This window comes from Anoplopoma fimbria, chromosome 12 (genome assembly GCF_027596085.1).
Source record: "Anoplopoma fimbria isolate UVic2021 breed Golden Eagle Sablefish chromosome 12, Afim_UVic_2022, whole genome shotgun sequence".
Classification (NCBI taxonomy): domain Eukaryota; kingdom Metazoa; phylum Chordata; class Actinopteri; order Perciformes; family Anoplopomatidae; genus Anoplopoma; species Anoplopoma fimbria.
Window position 1 is genome coordinate 19,494,367 of NC_072460.1, and position 20,792 is coordinate 19,515,158.

General features: G+C 41.1%; 1 protein-coding gene across 1 annotated transcript; it reads right to left on the reverse strand.

Moving 5' to 3' along the window:
- Positions 1-85: 85 nt before the first annotated feature.
- Positions 86-20,300, reverse strand: cacna1fa (calcium channel, voltage-dependent, L type, alpha 1F subunit a). The gene is given in 48 exon segments (XM_054608733.1): positions 86-470; positions 1,412-1,744; positions 1,852-1,964; positions 2,873-3,288; positions 3,505-3,630; positions 3,632-3,691; positions 3,778-4,124; positions 4,820-4,944; positions 5,140-5,241; positions 5,358-5,460; positions 5,555-5,651; positions 5,744-5,871; positions 7,288-7,447; positions 7,566-7,657; positions 7,770-7,835; positions 7,943-8,071; positions 8,183-8,209; positions 8,623-8,706; positions 8,807-8,917; positions 9,006-9,164; positions 9,284-9,485; positions 10,433-10,579; positions 11,006-11,058; positions 11,818-11,925; positions 12,060-12,147; positions 12,395-12,501; positions 12,598-12,657; positions 12,750-12,879; positions 13,046-13,142; positions 13,246-13,303; positions 13,398-13,461; positions 13,620-13,692; positions 13,806-13,926; positions 14,217-14,424; positions 14,579-14,804; positions 14,924-15,084; positions 15,203-15,229; positions 15,321-15,387; positions 15,477-15,545; positions 15,636-15,778; positions 15,899-16,002; positions 16,090-16,286; positions 16,379-16,531; positions 16,641-16,786; positions 16,885-17,024; positions 18,954-19,058; positions 19,225-19,439; positions 20,285-20,300. Coding segments are annotated over 48 exon segments (6,270 nt in total). The 3' UTR covers positions 86-263.
- Between the last annotated feature and the right edge of the window lie 492 nt (positions 20,301-20,792).

Genomic DNA, 20,792 nt, shown 5'->3' on the forward strand with positions numbered 1-20,792 from the left:
GGTGTGTGTGTGTGTGTGTGTGTGTGTGTGTGTGTGTGTGTGTGTGTGTGTGTGTGTGTGTGTGTGTGTGTGTGTGTGTGTGTGTGTGTGTGTGTGTGTGTGTGTGTGTGTTTTGGCATTTACAAGTTAAAGTCGATCTTACCAGCACAACATTTCACCTTGGTACAACAAAGCAGACATCACTCTTACACTTGAGCTGTCCAGTCCACAAAATTCACACACTCACTTTCTCTCTCATAGTTTTTTTTTCAGTTTTGCTGATCTCAATAAGAAATCACGCAGTTCATTTCATCGGCCAGTTCCTCCTCAAAACGAGAAACCGACTGACTTGCCCCGCGAGCTATGAGGTCAGAGGCCGCGCTCTCCATGTCGTCCAGAGTCATGTGACAGGCTTCGGCAATCTCCCTCTTGGCAAAGCTCACAAATTTGGGGTCCCTGGCGTAGACACCCAGACCCTCGGAGATCAGGATCTGACATTAGCAAGGAAGAAAAAAAAAAAGGCAGATGAACAATGACGTAGGACAGGGATTATGTTTTTAGCCACTAATTTACACGCAAACATAAACCCGCATGTCTATGTGATTATCATTATGGACAATGCACTGATCATTTTATCAGCTGAATGAATCACTTAGCCAAATTAAAATGCAAAATATAGCAACTTTGTTTCTTTTTTTTATTATGTAAACAGTGCAGTTACAGGAAATAGACTTGAATTTCCAGCATATTTAAAAGAAAGTTGAAGTATCAAACTTACTAAGAATTTGTCTCAGTGGTGCACAGTTATATAAACTTCAAATTGTATCAGCATCAAAAATAAATGTTGTCTTTTTACTGTTGTTGGTGTAATATTTTTGTATTAGTATGTATAGTATTTACAGCATATATCAGAGCATGCTTAACCTGCTATATTAAAGGATAGGGTCACAGTTATTCAAGTCTGTCATATATACATATATATTTGCTTGCTGTAATCATTTTTTCTTGATTTTCTTGATTTTTCTTGAACATACTGGACATTAAGACACGCCTCCCCAAAATGCTTACAATAAAAATGATAGGGGACAAAATCCACAGACTGTTTTTCTGTGCAAAGAAATATTACTACAGATAAGGCTTATCTTTATTTAATATGAGGTTTCAGCATTCCAAGTTAGTCAAATCAAGTGAGTATCGCCAAGGTTACAGTCTTTTTAGAACAAAATGTCTACTATTGTTTAAAAGTAAACTTGAAGAATTGTGAACCTATCCCTTAATAAAGATAATAATAAGCAGATAAAGGTGGAAAAATATAAGTTATTGTCAAAAATAAACACAAAATGAAACTAGTAGGCTTGGAGTAATTCAAAATAGCAAATATGTTTCCTGATTGTACATACTGGTTGCTATCCATTCCTGCATTATAACTCACCGACTCGACCAGACTGTCTGCACTGCCTCTGTCCACGAAGCCCTGGTTGACGGGTGGCATCCTCATGCTGCTGAAGGTCCTGGTCTGACCCGGGTACCAGCCAGGTGCCCTGCTCCCTGCTGGGAGGCTGGCAGAGCCGTCGCTCCACAGCGGCTGGCTGGTGCCGGTGGCTTCATCCACCAGGATCATAGGCGTGTAGACGAGCTTGCCCCTGCGCCCTGCGGGGGGGATTAATCCTGGGAGAGGATTGGCACCAGCTGTCGTCGCGTTCACCCAGGAGGCTGACGACATCGAGGACACGCTGCTGGGCCGGGAGTCCAGGCTGTGCTGGGTCTGAGATGGAGAGAGCAGGAGAAGGAGGAGAAGACCAGCGAATCAAGATGAGACACAGTCTGTGTACGAACTCTAACATTTAAGAATGTGTGTGCGGTTAGCTTTACCTGCATACGGGCTCTGGATGAGGATGTGTTCCCACGGAAGGTCCCTGGGATGGGGAGGTCGTCCACACTGCTCTGTGGCCTCAGACACTGTAGGTTAAAGGACGGCTTTCGACCTGAAACAATAAACAGGAAAGTGATAGGACACTGTTCAGTAAGCATGACTAAAATATCATCACCCTGTGTGGAAGGTTTGAGTATCGCAGCTCATCGTATGGCAAAAATGAGCTGGTCCTATTGACCCCAGTTTATGGAAAATTTGGTTAAAGACAACTTGTTGCACCATAAAAATCCAAAAATATATGAAGGGTGAGTTCAAGCTGAATCAGGGAGTGTAGTTTCGCTTAAAGTCCCTCATCATTTTAGTTGATACTTTGCTTGAGTGGTGCAAATCTGCCAGTAATCAAACTACCACAGACACATGAGAGGCTGAGGTGAAGCTGACCGCTTTTCCCCGGTTGGGAATACAGCCTTGAGCATTAGTAGTGAAAGTCTGTGACTACAAACCTGTATATATTTGCAATAACACTTGTGAATATTCCACTGCAGTTACCAGCCAAAATAACCTTCAACATCCTTTTTACTAATCTAGTAGCAAAGGGATGGTTTTTAGTTTATTAAAAATAGATAACAGAAGCTATTTGCCATCATTAGAGAAGCACTGTAATACATACAACTTTGTAAAAAACATAATAAAACTGAGTAAAATGCCGTCACAATTTCCAAGTCAAATATTACACCACCAAAAGAAAAAGGTCTTGTTTTGTTTGAACAGCAATCAAAGCTCCAAAGAGATTGAATTTACTATAATGTAGGACAGGAAACAAAATCGAATCCTCATAATTGAGAATTTGGAACAATAAAACGTTGACAAATTACTTAAACAATTAATTGATTATTAAAATGGTTGCTAAAACAGTATAATTCTGTAAATTGCACATTGTACATATATGTAATGTATAGAATTGAATTACCAACAGTGTCCACTTATAAAGACAAAAGAATAAAATGTATTTTTTTTCACCTTGAGGTATGAGAGGAAGCAGTCGTCTCCTGACAAACTGTGCGCCATTCTCTTCTCCATTGTAGCCGTTCCCAGTGTAACCACTGAAGGTGCTGCCATTTCCATTGCCGTTCAATGTACTCCCATTACCATTGGTGCTGATGATGCTGCCGTTTTCGATGTCGCCTGCGTATCCGTTCCCATTATATCCATTCCCATTATATCCATTCCCATTGTATCCATTTGAAGCATAGGGAGTGGGGCTTGCAGTGACGCTCCCTCCGTTCATGTTGGTGCCGTTATAACCGCTGCTTTCAAAGCCATTGGCATCAGGGGTTTCATACGGTATCTCCCCAATACCTCCGTTACTTTCCAGGCTCTGGCCATTGTAGGCCGTCTCAGTTGGTACAGAAGAGACAGCTTCTGGGTAGACATACCTGTAAGATCCAATAGTATTAGGGTTATTTAATGTTCTTAAAATAACAGTTTGACATTTTGGTAAATATGCATAATTACTTTTCTTTCTAGAGTATCAATCATCTCATCTAACTCCCGGCAATCAAGCCAATAAGTGTATTCAAACTATTCCTTTATTTATTAGTTTTTTACATACATGTAGTATTTCTCTCCTCACTCTCTAGCTTGTTTCTTACCCGTCTACTGATGGTGGATTTGCAGTGTTCTCCTCAGTGTAATAAACCTGCTCCTCTACTACGGTCGTAGCCTCCACAACTGGTTCTTCGACTACAACCTCTGCTATCTCTGGGGGAGGGGGGAGGAGGAGGAGGAGGAGGAGGAGAAGGAGGAGGAGGAGGAGGCAACTCGTTGATGGACTCCACCCTGAACAGGAGAGGAAACAACTCATTACGACTTTTTTAAAAATACAGTCCCAATGTGTGAGTTTATATAGAATGAGAGACACACACCTGACGGGCAGGGGTTCAGACCTCACAGGCTGCTCTGTTACAGCGCTGACTCCTGCCAGCTCTGATCCTGGTCTCTGGTGATCCTGCAGGCCCACTACCTGCTCAACGATCACCTCTGCTGTGGCTTTCTTGGGCTCATGCTCCATGAGCACAGTTACCTGCTCCACCAGCTTGTTTAAAGGCGGCAGCGGCGTACTGGCGGGCTTGCTGGTCACGGAGGTTCCTGGCTCGCTGTCGAATATATCCTCACCGGTCAGCTCTCCCTCCGCGCCCTCCTCTTCTTCAAGGTCACAGGCCATCGCCAGACGCATCTCTGGAGCCAGGTCCTGCAGCGTTCGCAGGCCCAGCTAAGAGAACACATATAGAAACATTTACATACAAAATGCACCCTAATTTCGGATGTTTGATCTTCTTTCTCCTGCAGAAAAAAAACATCTGCACAGTTTGACATAAGAAGGCTGTTTTCACAAACATCTGCTGAAGGAGGAAAGTTTCTCTTTGCTTACATTAAGATGTGTACATACAAGAATATACACATATGTGTCAGTTGAAACCCCAGTGCACTGACAGTGTAAGGGAAGTACAGGATGTCTTGTGTTAAGCAGTTAAACCAAATATTTGCATATTCATAGTTGATAGAATCAGGATTTAGAAAGTACATTTTTAACTGAACTGCCATGTGTAAAACTCTTTAAGACAAAACATTTTATTGTAAGTGAGGTGCCGATTTATGTCTAAAGGTGATCTTTAAAATACCTCCCCTTCCAAGCGTGTTGCAGACATACAGTGGCCTTCAGGTAACGTAAAATATTAAAAGCCCTCTCTAGAGCAAGTGTTTGTTTTATACGTTCTGGTCTTCGGTAGAAACATGGCAGACTTGGTGGAAGAGGACCTGCTACTTATGTAGATATGAGGGGCTCATTCTAGGCCTGCAAATACACACGATTTATAGGTGATTATACACCAATCATAACATAGTTACAACTTTAATGTTGTAACTGTAAATCCCCCTAAATCCTACACACTGGTCTTGTAAAGTCACCTGCAGAGAAGCCGCCCTGTCCTTCTTTTTCAATTTCCTCTCCCTCTCCTTTCTCTTGCGGTACTTTTTAAAATAGTCCTGAATCAGGAAGCTGGCATAGAACTTCCCACAAGTCACCTCATCCCCTGAGGAAGAAAAAAAAAGAGGAAGTTATTGATGAAAATGTGCCAAGTGGAAGGCATACAGTGTATGTTTGAAAACAGATTTTTTTTCAGATGAAGGCATGTTACTTTCATCTGATTTCACAATTCCCTAAAAGGCAAAAGTTGAATTTAGTGCTTTGTCTTTCTGGCTGGCAGCTATGTGAATTCTTGTTGTACCTCTAGGGGGAGGAATGACTTCATCAATGAGCTTGGGCTTGGTGTGCTTCCAGAGCTTCTTAATGATCACCTTCAGCTCCTCATTCTGCTTGTCGATGGGGCCTGAGGGCGACAACGGACAAAAATCCTTTGGGTGAAACAGCCCTGAGAGGTAGACTCATACTCAAGCACAATGAGCATGAATGAGTTTCCGTCTATTAATATGAATTAGACCAAACCTTCAGTCTTGATCTTGAGTGAGGTTCGCACTAGAGCAAACAGAGTAGCACTGAAGGTGACCGTCCCGTCAGAGTGCAGTGGGACGTTCATAGCAACCAGTCTCTGAGAGGACACAAGAGGCAGAAGGAGTGAGATCTATCTATCTGCTCATGTTCCTCGCATCACGTTTACCAGCACTGAATTTGAGTCAACTTACCTTGCAAGCAACACGATGAGGACAAAGTTTTCCAAAACCAAGAGGTGGTTGAATCCGTCGCAGCATAGTGACGACGTCGATGTGTTTTATACGACCGCTGTAGGAGACAGAAAGTCACACACTTACTCACAGATTAGAATATTCTGGGTCATGCAGAAGAGCAGAAGGTTGAAGAGAAACGAGTCTTACGTGGCCTCTGGATCGTAGTCAGACCAAACTCTCTTGAACTCATCCAGGTGGTGAGTACCGAGCACAGTCCAGTCTCTTGTCAGGTATTCAAAGTTGTCCATGATGACGGCAATGAACAAGTTGATAATCTTGATAGATAGAAGGACAGAAACAACATTTAATCATTAAAAAATACCATCAAAAGAGCCTTTCAACTACTTAAAATAATGTCTAGTTCTGGTTGATGACTATTATATAACCTTATAAAAACATCTGTGATTAAAATACCGTCAAAGGAAATTCATGCATGCAATGTGCTTTAAGGCACAGTAGCTAAAAGTAGACCCAATGCTCGAGATGGAAGTCTGTGATTATTTGCTTTTAAATGCATTTGGTTCTCAGAGTGGTCTTAAATAATGATGTGTACGTGTGTGAATTTTGCCAAAACCCAGCAGCACAAAGGGGTCCAGGTCTATTTTAGGGAGTCAAGGAGGATCCCAGTGGGGATCTGCTAAAGGTCACATAACACACACAGACTGATGAATGTCAGCTGTCCATAAAAAAGGAAACCATAGAAGGAATGCAAGAAACAAATAAAGAGACGTGGCCTAACATGAACCCGGACGCTGTGGTTGTTAATCTGGCTTCAAGGAAACAAGGAAAGTGCTGAGACTGTGAAAGTTTTTAAACTTGAAGTAAACTTTAAAGATAAGTGTGTAGCATTTAGGGGCATTTATTGACAGAAATGGAATGTAATATTCAAAACTTAGATTTTTTAAGTGTGTAATCACTGGAAAATAAGAATCAGTGTGTTTGTATTACCTCAGAATGAGCCGTTTATTTCTACATAGGGAGCAGATCCTCTTTACAGAGTAGGCCATGTTTCTACAGTAGCCCAGAACAACACTGGCTCTAGATAGGGACATTCATGTTTTGGGGTTGGACACTGTAGTTTTCCTACACGCTTGGCATACAGGAAAAGTTTCAGTTGGTTACAATCTGCAACATCACCGCTAGAGGGTCCTTTGCACCATATATAGGATTACACTATCCATTTTCCCTTCAGATCTGCAACAGCTAAAAAGAGGATGAACTTCCACTTATATAAGCAAACCAAACCTTCAGATTAAACCTCGTTCTGCTCTCAAACATTCTCCAGGTTCAAAGTCACCTTCCTTCAACCTGTTTAAATGTCTATAAATAGCGTCATGAGGTCATGGAAATGCTACCAAAATATTTGCACCCTTTTTAAATCAGGATATTTAGCTCTGCTGTCTGGATTAACAAAATCCACTGAGGAGTGAGTTCTCTAAGGAGCTGGGAATTAGAGGAGGCAGGGTTAGCTGCTGCTGCTCAGTTGTTGAAATTCTATCCTCTCTACTTTCATCTGACTGTGATCCCACTTGACCTGATAAAGCCTGTAAAGCAAACTCTGAATTAATTATACCTAATTTAATTCAGAGTCTGGAGGCTGTTTCATGTTATATAAAAGGAGGGAAAGTGTTTTACTACAACTGATCTAAGACCTTAGTGATTAAAAAGAACAGATCCTTAATCCTCCTCACCAGGTAAGCACAGAGCATGAAGAAGCTGATGAAGTAGATGTAGGACAAGTTGCTGCCGCAGCTGAACTCTTCACCAGGCTCAGTGTCGGCTTCTGGGTCGCAGCGTCTACCGGGCAGAGCTGCCAACATAATCTCCTGCCACTGCTCTCCGGTGGCACACCTACAAGGACGCAGGGACGGAGCCGCATTTTTTTTTTACCTTTACTTATACGCTGAGATCTTTTTAAACCTTGTGGAAATACTGTAATATATAAGCTGTTATATAACTAACGACTCACCTGAAGAGCACCAGGACAGCCATGAAGAAAGTCTGGAAGTTGCAGTTTCTGTTTATATGTGTGTCGTCATCGATGGCCACTTTCCCAAATGACTGAAAGGAAAATACTTGGTAAGAAACAAACAGCTGAACCACAGTTTTCTTTATCATTATTTAGTAAATTGATTAATATTAGTTCTGGATCACTTTAATAAAAGAGACTTACCTGCATGCCAATCACAGCATAGATGAAAAAGATCATCGCGATGAGCAGACCAACATAAGGCAGGGCCTGAGCACAATAAAGCCAAGAGTATGATTACCAAAAAAAAGGACTTCATCAACGTCATGACAAAGTAGTGAAATCAATCATTTGTGTGATGTGAATTATTCGCTGACCTGAAGCGACTTGACAAAAGTCCAGAGGAGCGTTCGGATGCCCTCTCCTTTGCTGAGCAGTTTCACCAATCTCAAGACTCGGAACAAACGGAAGAATGTGATGGACACTTTTCCGCTCTCTCCTTTACCCTAGAACAAAAACAGTTCAATGTATAACAATGTGTGTTACAGTGCTTGAGTATCTTGAAGTATAAATCCAAAATGAAAGACACATTCAGAGGTGCAGTGGTTGTGCTCAGCTCTTACCTCACCGTGGCCGCCTCCTCCCTGGATCAGGTAACAGGTAGAGATGCCATGTGAGAGGAGTAAGAGAGATTAAAAACCCATCAGGATGTTAGAATCTTTACAATGTCATTTCAATTCCAATGAACGATTATTTGGAATTTTAATGGTGTAAGAATTCTGGTCTTGTAGTATTGTTGTTTCTATTCTAACAGGAATATAATTCTGGCGAAGGGTTAATGTAAACATACAGATATACAGATTGTTTAATTTTTTGGGGTCAGGGAAATAAAAAAAGTCTTTGATAGCACTAATAGTGAAAAGTTTTTATTCTGGCAACTGGATTCTCCTCTGGTTTTATTAACAGTATCAGACTAAATTATCTATATTGTACATAAAGGGCTTTTTAAGTTAAATATTAATATGTGTTCTTTTGTCAGCAAAGTAGACACACTTACGCTTAACTCAGAGACGGCAATATCCAACACGCTCCCCACCACGATCAAAGCGTCAAAAGAATTCCACGGATCGATGAAATAGTGCTGCAAAGGAAAGAATAAAACAAAGAGGGTGTAAGTCAAACACAGGCATTAATGACAGTTGAATGTTTTTGTTTTCAAAGGTCAAAGAGTGAAACCTCACATGAACCCGCAGAGCCAGTAACTTGATGATCATCTCTATAGTGAAAACCACAGTGAAGATCATGTTGAGGATGTCCATGATGGAGGTGAATAGTTTGGACTGCTCGTAATGCTGCGAGAGGAACAACAACACAAAACTTCACATCCCAGCACTGAAACAAATTGATATTTCTGTATTTCATGAATGAGTTAAATGATACCTGAATAGCCAGAGTGAGGGTGTTTCCCAGAATCAGCACAAACATGACGTATTCAAACTGGCTGGAGTTGATAATTCTCCAGAATTTGAGCTGAGACGGGTTTTTAGGGATGTAAATCTTTATAGGTTGAGCTTTCAGAGCGTAGTACACACACTGGCGCTGGACAGGAGGAAAAAGAAGAGACCACACACATTATTCACTTTGTGAATCTTAAACAAATGTATCACACATAAAGATTAATTTAATTGAAACTGAAGTTTTGGGGAAAAACAACTTACTTGATTTTTGTTGAGTTCACAGTTTTTGAACTCAGCCTCTCCTTGCTCTCGAAACGTGATGATGACGAAACCCACAAATATGTTCATCATGAAGAAAGCGATGATGATGATGTAGATGATGAAAAAGATGGAGATTTCTACTCGGTAGTTGTAAATGGGCCCTCGGTTGATGGCGTTGGCGTCCACAGATCGATAAAGGAGCCTTTAAACAAAACAAAAAAAACACAGTGAGGAAACTTTTCATAGCCAAACATTGATCTACGCTGTGGCGTAGTGGAGAGCAAGGTAGTTCTCCAATCAGAGGGTCGGTGGTTCGATACCCGGCTTCGGCAGTCGATGTGTCCTTCGGCAAGACACTTAACCCCAAGTTGCTCCTGAAGGCTTGCCATCGGTGTGGACTGGATGTTGCATGAATGTTAGTTAGTCTGATGGTGGCACCTTGCATGGTAGCCTGTCATCAGTGTGTGAAGGTGAATGATATGTAATATACTACTGATTGTAAGTCGCTTTGGATAAAAGCGTCTGCTAAATGACTGTAATGTAAAAAATTTAATGATTTGAATAATAAAATGCTTAAAGGGTAAGGAAGATATTCATTAATTTTTTTATTGTCAACAAATCCCATTAAAAGACAAAAAAAAGAATCAAAACAAGTACTGTCGCTGTAGCTAAAAACTGATGTATAATATTTTTTTAATGTTAATTTAAAAAATATGGTCATAAATAATTTCTAAAATAATTATATATAATAAATTGAATAAAAAATTAAATTTAACTGCATTAAACCACATTTTGTATTCAATATTCCCATTTTCGATGCAACCGTTAACTGCCCCAACAAAAGGGTTCTTGTTTTGTGCTAGTTAACGGGTACCTAAACCTCACAACCAGGATCACTAGCATACCCGGCATGTATTAATCCGCAGCAGAAAATAGTCCCCCAACAAATGCACTATTCATTAGTGATCAATTTAAACAAATTAAACTACATATTTGTGACCAGATTGTAACAGTGTAGGCAAGTCAGAAAATATTATATATCGACCAACACGCTCTTTGTTTTTCTTTTCATGGGATTTGTTGACAATAAAACAATAAAACTAATAGTAATCCTTTGTATTACACAAAAACATAAAAGTTACTACTCACTGTGGCCAGCCTTCAAATGTCGACACAGTGAACAGAGCCAGCATGCCCATCAGCACGTTGTCAAAGTTGAAATCACTATTTTCCCAAATCCTCTCTCTCACCATGGGATGGTTCATATCCCCGTCTTTATAGACGACAAACGTTCCCCTAAAATCAAACAAATGCACATATTTAACGGCAGCGACGGCGTGTTAAGAGACTGTCAGGTGCTTCATGTTGTGTAGACCAGAGGTTTTTAAGGTGGGAGGCGGGCATCCCCAGGGGAGGCTGAGTGAATGGAAGTGAAAAATATATATTACATTCGTTATTAAAAGATCACATAAAGGAGCCTATAATTAAATGTGTGTGATTTGGTTAAAGAGATAGTTCAGAGATACAGAAGTTTTTTAGTTGGAAACTAAAAGGAGAAACAATATTAGGTTATCTTGGCTCAACTGTTGAGTGTGATCAAATAACAATATTCATTATAGACATCCAGGAATTAAGCAAAAGTAAACAAGTAAACTAACGGTGAGTGGGCTCAGAGTCTCAGACTTTAACCACTGGTGTAGAGAAGAAGAAAAGAAAACTGACCTGCACTCCACAGGAGTGTGTTTGGCTTCATCTGTGCAGCTGTAGAATCTGCCCTGTAACATTAAAACACAAGAAAGTTAAAACTGTTAAAAACACTCACTGGTCACTTACCTTTTAAATGAGTAAGTTAGAGAAAATTAGGTGCACCTTTACAATCCTGTGCAGTCCAATACATCAGCCTTCTCTTAATGCTCATTTTTTTTTAGATATTGTTAGACATATGTAAATTTAATATGTTTATTAATGAGGTCATAGTTAAAGGTGTTCCTGATATTTGGTCCATGCATTTACAAACATAAAGGGGCATAATATTAGAAAGATTAAAGATTTCTATATATAGATTGATTGAAATCCAGATTTAACACTGACTGAGCAGATTTATGTCACATAGAAAATAAAAATATTTTGTTTAAATTAGCACTACCAGACCGGAGAAGGGTGTATGCCAGTGTGGGAAGAGATAAAATATTATTCACAGAGATATGTTCAAGCGAGGTGAACCGGCCTGACCGGAAGGTAAGAGAGGAAAATGTCAGAAATAATGAGCTTCAAATTAAAATATGTTGATTTAGTCTGAAACGACTAAAGGTCCTTTAGTCTGCGTCTCCCTTTAATTCTTATTAATAAATTACACTTCTAAAAATAATACAGTCCAGTGTAAAAACCTACTATCCATAATGCTAAACATGTCATTTATTTAGCACCTCAATGACAACGTCAAGAAAAACTGTCGTTATGGACGAACAGTTGTATTGAATCGCATCAGACTGCACAAGTGTACCTAATAAAGTGGCCATTGAGAGAATGTTTACCTTGAAGAGCTGCACTCCGATACAGGCAAACATGAACTGAAGCAGTGTTGTGACAATTAAGATGTTGCCAATGGTGCGGATCGCCACAAACACACACTGCACCACATTCTGTGAACGACAAAGGACACATAACACTAAATATAAACTGAATATACACCACAATGTTATTCAGGAACCATGCAATAAACACTTGCTTACTTAATATGTAATTTCAAATTACAAAAAAAGAAAGAACTGTTCACCTTTAGTCCCTTCGCTCTGTTAATGGCACGTAGAGGCCTGAGCACTCGCAGCACTCTGAGAATCTTGACCACAGAGATCGCACTTGAACTGGAAGCAACAGTGCAAAAAATGTTCAATATAATGTATAATATAATAAAACAGAAACATAAGGCAGATTGGATTGGGAAATAGAGAGTATACAGTATAATACTACACTGGTAAAGTGTGTTACCCTCTAATCATAACACTTTAAAGAGCCGTCACTGCTTCTCTTCAGTTACACAACTATTGATTTTTCTGTCAGAAGTCAACTGCGTGCAGTTTGTGTTGTGTTGTTGGACGGGTATCTACTCACTGTAAGAAGAAAGACATGAGCGACACACCGACAACCACCAGGTCAAGGAGGTTGAAGGCGTTTCTACAGAAGGAGCCGGTGTGCAGAACAGCACCGTAGACTGTCATCTGGACACGAGCGAAGAAAGAAAGTGATGTGTTGTAGAAATGAATTGCACCACAGTTTTAGCAGTTTTAGTCAAGTTAAAGCAATGGAACCGTTACCTTTAGTACAATCTCCACTGTGAAAACCGAAGTGAACACATAATCTGCATAACCGAGCACCTGAGGATGAGAGAAGCTAGAGTTAGTAATCAATCTTCTTTATGTGACTAAAGAGCAGATGGACCTGGTCTGCCTGATGTGGTCACTCTTACTATGTTCCTGAATGAGTGGGATTTGATCGGATCCTCGGCAGCCAGGGAAATACTGCTGAGGATGATGAAGATGAGGATGAAGTTGGTGAAGTAGGGGTGATGGATGAGGTTGTGACAGGCGACTCGCAAGCTGACAATGGGAGTGAAATTACAAAGAAAAGTGGATTATTTTTAAGAATGTAATGGTGTTAAAGCATACCACACATCTTCATTGTTAAATCAGTGAAGGGTTAAAGAGTTATATTATAGTGTGGAAGAATCTGGTAAATTTGGCGCACAAATGATCTCAAAATTACCAGTTTTTCTTTCCAAGAAGGAAGAAGGAGCTCCCATCAGGGATTGGGATGATCTTCTCTTTGGGCCCTGAGAACTCAGGCTTTAATGGAGCAACTCCTACAATGAAATACAGTGAAAAAATGAAATGTATAAGAGACAGTTAAAGTTTTAAATCAAGTCTGCTTTTTCTCCTGCAGGTCGTGATGTCCATCAAACTCACCCTCCAGTCCCTCGATGGCCCTCAGCTCCTCATTTTCCTGCCAGTCGTCCTCCTCGTTCTACAAACGAGACAAAAGATCAGCTGTTTGGCATTTCACTGTTTGTTTTTTTGTCCATTATGGTTCAAGAGAAATATAAAAAAAGAGTCTCTACCCCTGCATCTTCATCCTCTTTCTCATCATCCTCATCCCAGTCTTCTTCCTCTTCCTTTTTCTCCCTGAAAAAAGAAACTAACTTCAATCAATTGTTTGAAAATATTATTTTTGTACGTGTTTAATGTAGTGATCAGTGTACGTGCAGCAGGAAATAGAAGGATGAGTCCGTTATAAATGAGTCTGATACCACTTCATCATCTTTTTCTAATGTCAAACTTACTCGACTTTGGTCTTTCCGCCGCCTCCTGCCAAGTTGTCCACAGCGATAGCCAAGAAGACGTTGAGCAGGATGTCTGATCACAAAGTTAAGGAGTCCACTTTGTTCCATTTGGAATTAAAGACCAATCATTTAATGCTCACACTTCAGGAATCAAACAGTACATCCACAGAGACTGAGAAAGGATACAGTTACCACAGACAAAGAGGATGACGAAGTAAATGCACACCACCATGTTGGGGAAGATCGGCCCTCCGTAGGCCATAATGCCGTCGTACATCACAGCGTTCCAGTCCTCTCCAGTGAGGATCTGCAAAAAAGAAAGCAGACACACAGAGTGAGAGGCTTGTAATTGACACCATAATACATAAAATAAAATAAATAGTTGAATGCTGTGTGTGTACAGGGCTTTTATTTGAAGATGTTGATGTTTTGGAGCTTTTATTGCTGTGTGTTTGTGTATTCGTATATTTATTTTGTATAAGCTACCTATGTTCTTATGTTTGTGCCTATATTTCTATATTTTGACTTTAAATGTAAAGTACTTTGAGTTTAAATGTAATGAAATGTGCTATATAAACAAATAGCCGTGTCAATCACCTGAAAACAAGTGAGCAGAGCCTGAGGGAATGAGTCAAAGGTACTCCTCTTCATCTGAGTCTCGTCAAAGTTGAATTTGCCTCCAAATAACTGCATGCCCAGCAAGGCGAAGATGATGAGGAAGAGGAAGAGCAGGAGCAGGAGGGAGCAGATGGCTTTCATGGAGTTGAGCAGCGAGTTGACCAGGTCGGACAAAGCGGCCCAATGCCTGGAAATAACAAGGGAGCATTTATACACATCAGGGAATGAAGAAAGTTTAAAGAATATACAAAATCCTGATAGATTTTCATCACTGGTTCATTCCTCATGCAGCCGACTGAAAAGCTCCAGATGTTTTACTACTAAACTCTGGCTCCAATTACCGAGTCATCTTGAATATCCTGAGCAGTCGGATGCAGCGCAGCACAGAGATGCCGATGGGCGGGATGAATTGCATCTCTACAAGCAGTGTCTCGAGGATGCCGCCGCACACCACGAAGCAATCGAAGCGGTTGAACAGCGCCATGAAGTAGATCTGCAGGCCGAAGGCGTACATCTTCATCAACATCTCCAGGGTGAACAGCAGCAGCAGGACCTTGTTGGCTCGCTCTGAGGGAACAAACAGAGAAGAAGACGTGGAGTAGCGGTTTGTTTCTCCAGTGAGACAAAGTGTAGAGTTGAAGCTCTGCTCAGCAAAGGTTAAAATAAATGGAGGAACGGATTCCTACCTTGCATTTCAGTGAGCCAATTTGGCTGTCCGTAATGCTCGGAGGCACTGGCCACTGTGTTGAGAAACACCAGCAGAAGCACCAGCCAGTAGAAGTTGGTGGTCTTGACGGCCACGCGGCAGTTCTTCCTCATTGTATGATTCAGCTGGCACAGTTGGTCACTTAATAAAAAGAGGGGAAATAGTATTTTGAATGAGGTGTGCACGTCTCCGAGGGTGTAAAAACTAATAAAATGCATAGGTGCTTTTGAATGAGCCCTTTTTAATTTTTTTATCTTACCAGAAGCTATTCGCCATCATCTTTGCCCTGAGAAATGAAGAAAAGGTGAGAATTTACTTCATTAACGCATAAATGCCAGTGAGGAATTCAAAACAATGTTATTTCTCTGTTGTCTTACATGAGAGACGCACAGAAGCCGCTGTCATCATCCAGGTATGCGATATCATCATCTGAATCTGACTCGGCTGAACACGGAGATAAGTACTGAATGTTAGAGACAATCACATTAAATAAACGTTTTATAAATGATAACAAACTGCGACGGCTGTCTTACGTCCACCATCCTCGTTGTGTTTGTACCAGCCAAACTTCTTCATCATCTTTTTCTTTGCGATCGCAGCACCTTTGAAGTCAAATCGAGACAGATAATGTATAAATATAAAGCTACGTGGAGATGTTTTGGTTTATCTTCATAGATGTGCTTCAAACTAACGTTTGTTTCCTTCTTCATCCACATCCTCGGCCTCGATGAGCCAGTCCATGTAGCCTATCATGTCCTCCTCCATCTGCTTGCTCTCCTGCGCCTTCTGCAGCTCACCACGTGCCACGGCCTTTTCTCTTTCCTTGGAGAACTCTCTGTGCACAGACAACAAACTCAAAACTCAGAAGAAGTATTGAAGACTAATACAAGGGATTCATTTTGTTTCTCATAAAACACAATAAAAAGACGTTAAGCTCCATGCTGCAGCCACCTACCCGCTCAACACACCCAAAACGAGATTGATAATGAAAAAGGATCCAAAGATGACCAGAGAAACAAAGTAAACCCATGGAATCTCAAAGCCAATGGCATCATTCATCTGTGCAGAGACACAAAGGACAGGTGAGTATTTTCAACTACAACGAACAAATATAAAAGTGTGGAGGATCCAGGAGCATGTGAGTACCCAGTAGAGAACATCCGTCCAACCCTCCATGGTGATGCACTGGAAAACTGTCAGCATGGCGAAGAAAACATTGTCAAAGTTTGTGATGCCGCCGTTCGGGCCCTCCCACTTGCCCCGGCACTCAGTCCCGTTCCCGACACAGAAACGCCCGTTTCCGGCAAACGCACAGGGTGACGGATCGTCTTCCACCATGAGACCTGGAGCAGAAAAAAAAAACCGCATTGAGCCAACACATCCATGAAATATGGACACTGTATAAAAGTCAGTTTTTAGTTTAGAGAGCACAGACCTGTGCTGCTGGAGTAGCACGTCTTGTGCATCCTGCCGATAAAAAGCTCCAAGCCGATGATGGCGTAGATGATGATGACAAACATGACCAACATACCGATGTGCAGAAGGGGGACCATGGCTTTCATGATGGAGTTCAACACAATTTGTAAACCTGGCAAGGGAGACACACACTTTTCAATGGCACATGCGTGATGAAGCACAGGAACAAACATTCAAAAAACACATTTAAACAAACTGCAAACTGTAGATGATAAACGCACTTGGCACTCCAGATACGAGCCGAAGCGGTCGCAACACCCTGAACGCTCTGAGAGCTTTGACGTCTAGGCCTCCGGGTTTTCCTGCAGCGTGATGGGCCTCTCCGGGCTTGTGATCCGTCATGCCCTCTGCTATCACACTGAACAACCTGCACAGACACACATAAGAGCAGTCAGAACTTTACTTCTTGTAATTGATAAGACATTTACAGATGCATAATAGTGGCTACATGAGGCTCCAAAATACCCGACAATGACGATAACGAAATCAAGCAAGTTCCATCCGCTGCGTATGTAGGCGCTGGGGTGCATGACTAAGCCGTAGGCAAGGATTTTAGTGAAGGTCTCGATGGTGAAGATGACGAGGAAGACGTACTCAACTTGTTCCTGAGAGGAAAGAAAAAGCAAGGTATAGATGTTTGGCAAATTATAAGTCAGTGAGTGGGTCTGAAAGGAATAAATATGGAAAGGTGTTGAAGAAAATGTCAATTGATTGTCACAGTAAAAATAAAGACATTTCTAAATGGATTTCTCTTCGTAAAGCACAGCAGTAAGTGGCATTAACTGACTTTTTCATGCGTCTTTCTTTAAACCGTGTGTGTTATCATTAAAGGCTGACTGCGGTGGCTTTATAACCTCCTAACCTACTGCCTAACACATGCTTACGCCTGTCTCCGCATCCCTTCTCTGTAACCTTCAGCTTAAAGCTTCTAATCACTGCTACCACTCTCATTAGGCTTTAACGTCGGACTGACACCATAATCCAGACATAATGTGGTTTAATGAAATATGTGTGGAATTCACAAAAATCTGTTACATTCACCAAAACCTGCAAAAAGTGATGATTTTAAGTGATAAAACTGTAAGTCCCTGAGGTGGGGGTGCATGTTAAACTATCAGCTTACCTCCCTTGTGCAATCCAATAAAGGGATCTACTTACATCTATCCTGCTGCAAGGGTGTGTGTCCCTGCTACCCTTTTTAATAAAATCGCCTAAAATGTAATTCAAACATCACTTTTACCTCTCTGCAAACAAGGTAAGGATTACTTCAAACAATGCAATAACAACATTGTGTCTGATTGTTTTTTGCAAATATATAAAGCTGTGTGTGGGTCACATTGCTCACATATCGAATATGCCAAAGAAAAACTGGATAATTTTCGGTTTGACTGCTGTGTTATTTGTAATTTATTGGGGGTAAATTATCATCAAAGAGGGACAAAGAGAGAGATAAAGCAGATGGTCGGGGTTTAAGTCGGTCATGATCCCTGACAGGGTCACCTTGAAGAGGTCACACCGCAACTTTTTTCCCCTCTAACACCATTACCATCAAACAGGACACCGTTATGTTCTCACTAAATGTTGCAGCCTTCAGCAAAATACCAAATAAAACTGGTGCAACGAATCATGCATTCATCTATCAGTGTCAAATGACTCGGAGGGCGTGAGAGAGAAAGATAATTTCAGGAGAATCACACAAGATGTTCTTAGTGAGAGTCAAGCCTTGGATAAAAGAACATAAGAACGGCGTTAAAGCAGCTCAGACATACTTCACATAAAGGCATAGTTCACCTTGACAGCTTCATTCAATCCCCTTACAGGGATCAAGTTGCTGTCCTAAATGTTTTATACTTTCAGTTTCCAAGGAGCACTAAACGGTCCGATGAAGAAAGCTCTGTGTGATCAAAGAGCTCCAGCATCTGTTTGATTCATGTGAGGTTCTCCGTGTTGGGCCCTCTAAGATCTCTCTTCACACACCGTCCTCTTTCTGTTTGACCTATTTCTCTATGCATCACTATAGTTTAGCATGCACGGTATGTTTGGGTCCATCAACCAGACAATTAAGGGAATGAATGGAAGTCACTATTGGATTAAGACTAGAAATATTTTTTCTTTGTAGGGAGGATATTCACCCGGGATTTAAAATGATGAGTTTTGTTGTTTGTAACATGTTGCTGTGCACTTTTATTTTGAAGTTTATTCGTTAGAGTTGCAGCAAGCTGGCAATATATGTGTCTACTTCTCACTAGATAACTTTTAAAAAGTAGAGGAGTATACAAGCCATTTTCTGAAACACTTGTGCTAGAACACATTGGTTATTTCTCCATTTAGTGTTAATAAGCTGCTTTTCACATTTTCCTTACTATGTTAAACTGTGCTGATTTTAATCTTCCATGAGATAAACTTATGTTTGAACCTTTACTTGCTTTATTTACTCTTTCTTAATACCAAGCTCAGCGTACCATGAACTTTCAAAATTAGTTAAAGAAACAAGTAAGGTTGAGCTACTGTACATCTCTCCACTGGAAACTCACCAGTTGGTGATTGGTAGCGTTGGAGTCGTCATCAGGGTACGGCTTGGTGACGCCCATGGCCACGCAGTTGGCAAAAATGGCAAGCAGAATGAAAATATCAAAAGGCTTGAGGAGCGCAGTTAAGGGCACAAACAGGCCTCGTGAATGTATATTTACAGGAAAATACACACAACTGCATCATAAAACTTCAACACGCAAACACTTCAACATATTCTCAAGAACGCAATGTACATGTCCATCATATGCAGAACCATAAACACACACAAACAACTGTGAAGCAACTCAGAGAAGGATATTTCCACTCTACTAGGGCCAGTGCTGCCATGCGGATGGGGTTGCTGAGGGTGAGGCAGCAGAGGGCTCGGGGGGCCCTGAGGGCGGACTTGTTCGCCTGCATTGCCTTCTTGGCCCCCCCTCCTCTTTTTCTGGCCGAGCCAGTGGACCCCAGGGTGTCTCCTTTTCCTGCATCCCCCCCTGGGGGGGCATCTGTTAAAAAAACAAACAAACAAAAATAATCAGTAACTTCATTTTTCTGTGTTTTCAAACAAAGTTAAAGAAAGTAAGAATAAGTAAAAACATATGGTTATAACATGATCAATGATTATGCTGTGAATTATTTTATTCTGGGAAATTAATATTTAACACATCTGGTTAATAGACATAGATAATGCTTTTTTAATAGAGGAGTAAGTCTATTGGTGGACACCTTTATTATCATTCAATCAAAGTCCATTATTGTTGGTGTACTCTGAGTTCTTTCTCACACCATGTACTAATATCAGCACAGTGTATTATCAAACACAAGTAATGCTGGACTTGGTGTTGACGGTATCATAGACGGGTATTCCTCCCTGAAGGCCTCATAGTGTAGGACCAGATGTGACCTACTTCTTTAGTGGAAGTAGCATGGCACTTAGCCCAGCACTCTCCCATAGCAGGCCAATGATCACCTGCTGACAAGGCCCTGCACACAGAATTAGCCTGCAGGTGCATTTAATATCTCACCCAAGCAAAAAAAAAAACTACGCAGGAGCCGGAAAAATGAGCAGATAAGAACTCAAACAAACGTGCTTAGTGTGGAAATATTTAATGTGATGCCTGTTGTCTAATTATTGTTTGGGTGCTTTGATTTGAATCGTAGGAAACAATGCAATTATATCAGGATGAGCTCTGTTTGACCAAATGTGTCACCTATACTGCGTATGTGACTTATGATAAGCATATAGCTTTACAGTACAGGTGCTCTGGTTATTTTCTAATACATAACTGTGAAGGTATTCTTACTACTCTCTTCTGTGTCCAAACAAACAGACACTGTGAGGAGTTCCTACCTTTCTTTGCCTCCATGGCCGCAGTTTAACACCACGAAATCACTTCAGACAAGCCACCATCAACTCCTCAGGGGATAAAAAAAAGAAATAAAAAAAAAGAGCCGTCCGCCGCCTGTCATTTCATTCCCACACGCAGCACGTCGGTGCAGATGAGACGCAGCAGGCCATCCTGCACACCGCCGGCTTGTAGCCCAGAAATCCGATTCAAAAGCAGAGTTCCTGTGATTTCTTACACGTGTTAAATAAATTAAAAAATACGCAATTACTTTTATCCACGCAGGCACTTAACGGTGAGGGAATATTGAAACAAACGCGTCCCCAGAGCCGCGGTGGTCAGCCGGCAGGATTAAACTCGTTGAGCCGTTTAAAAGGATGACAGGAGATCTTTCCAGAGGAAGGTGGAGGTAAACTCGGGAGATACTCTGATGATGCTTCATTTGGGGCTTTGTTGTTCATTTGAATTTACACAGAATAGAGGAATATTAAGAAGTATTGTCAGGGTAGAAAT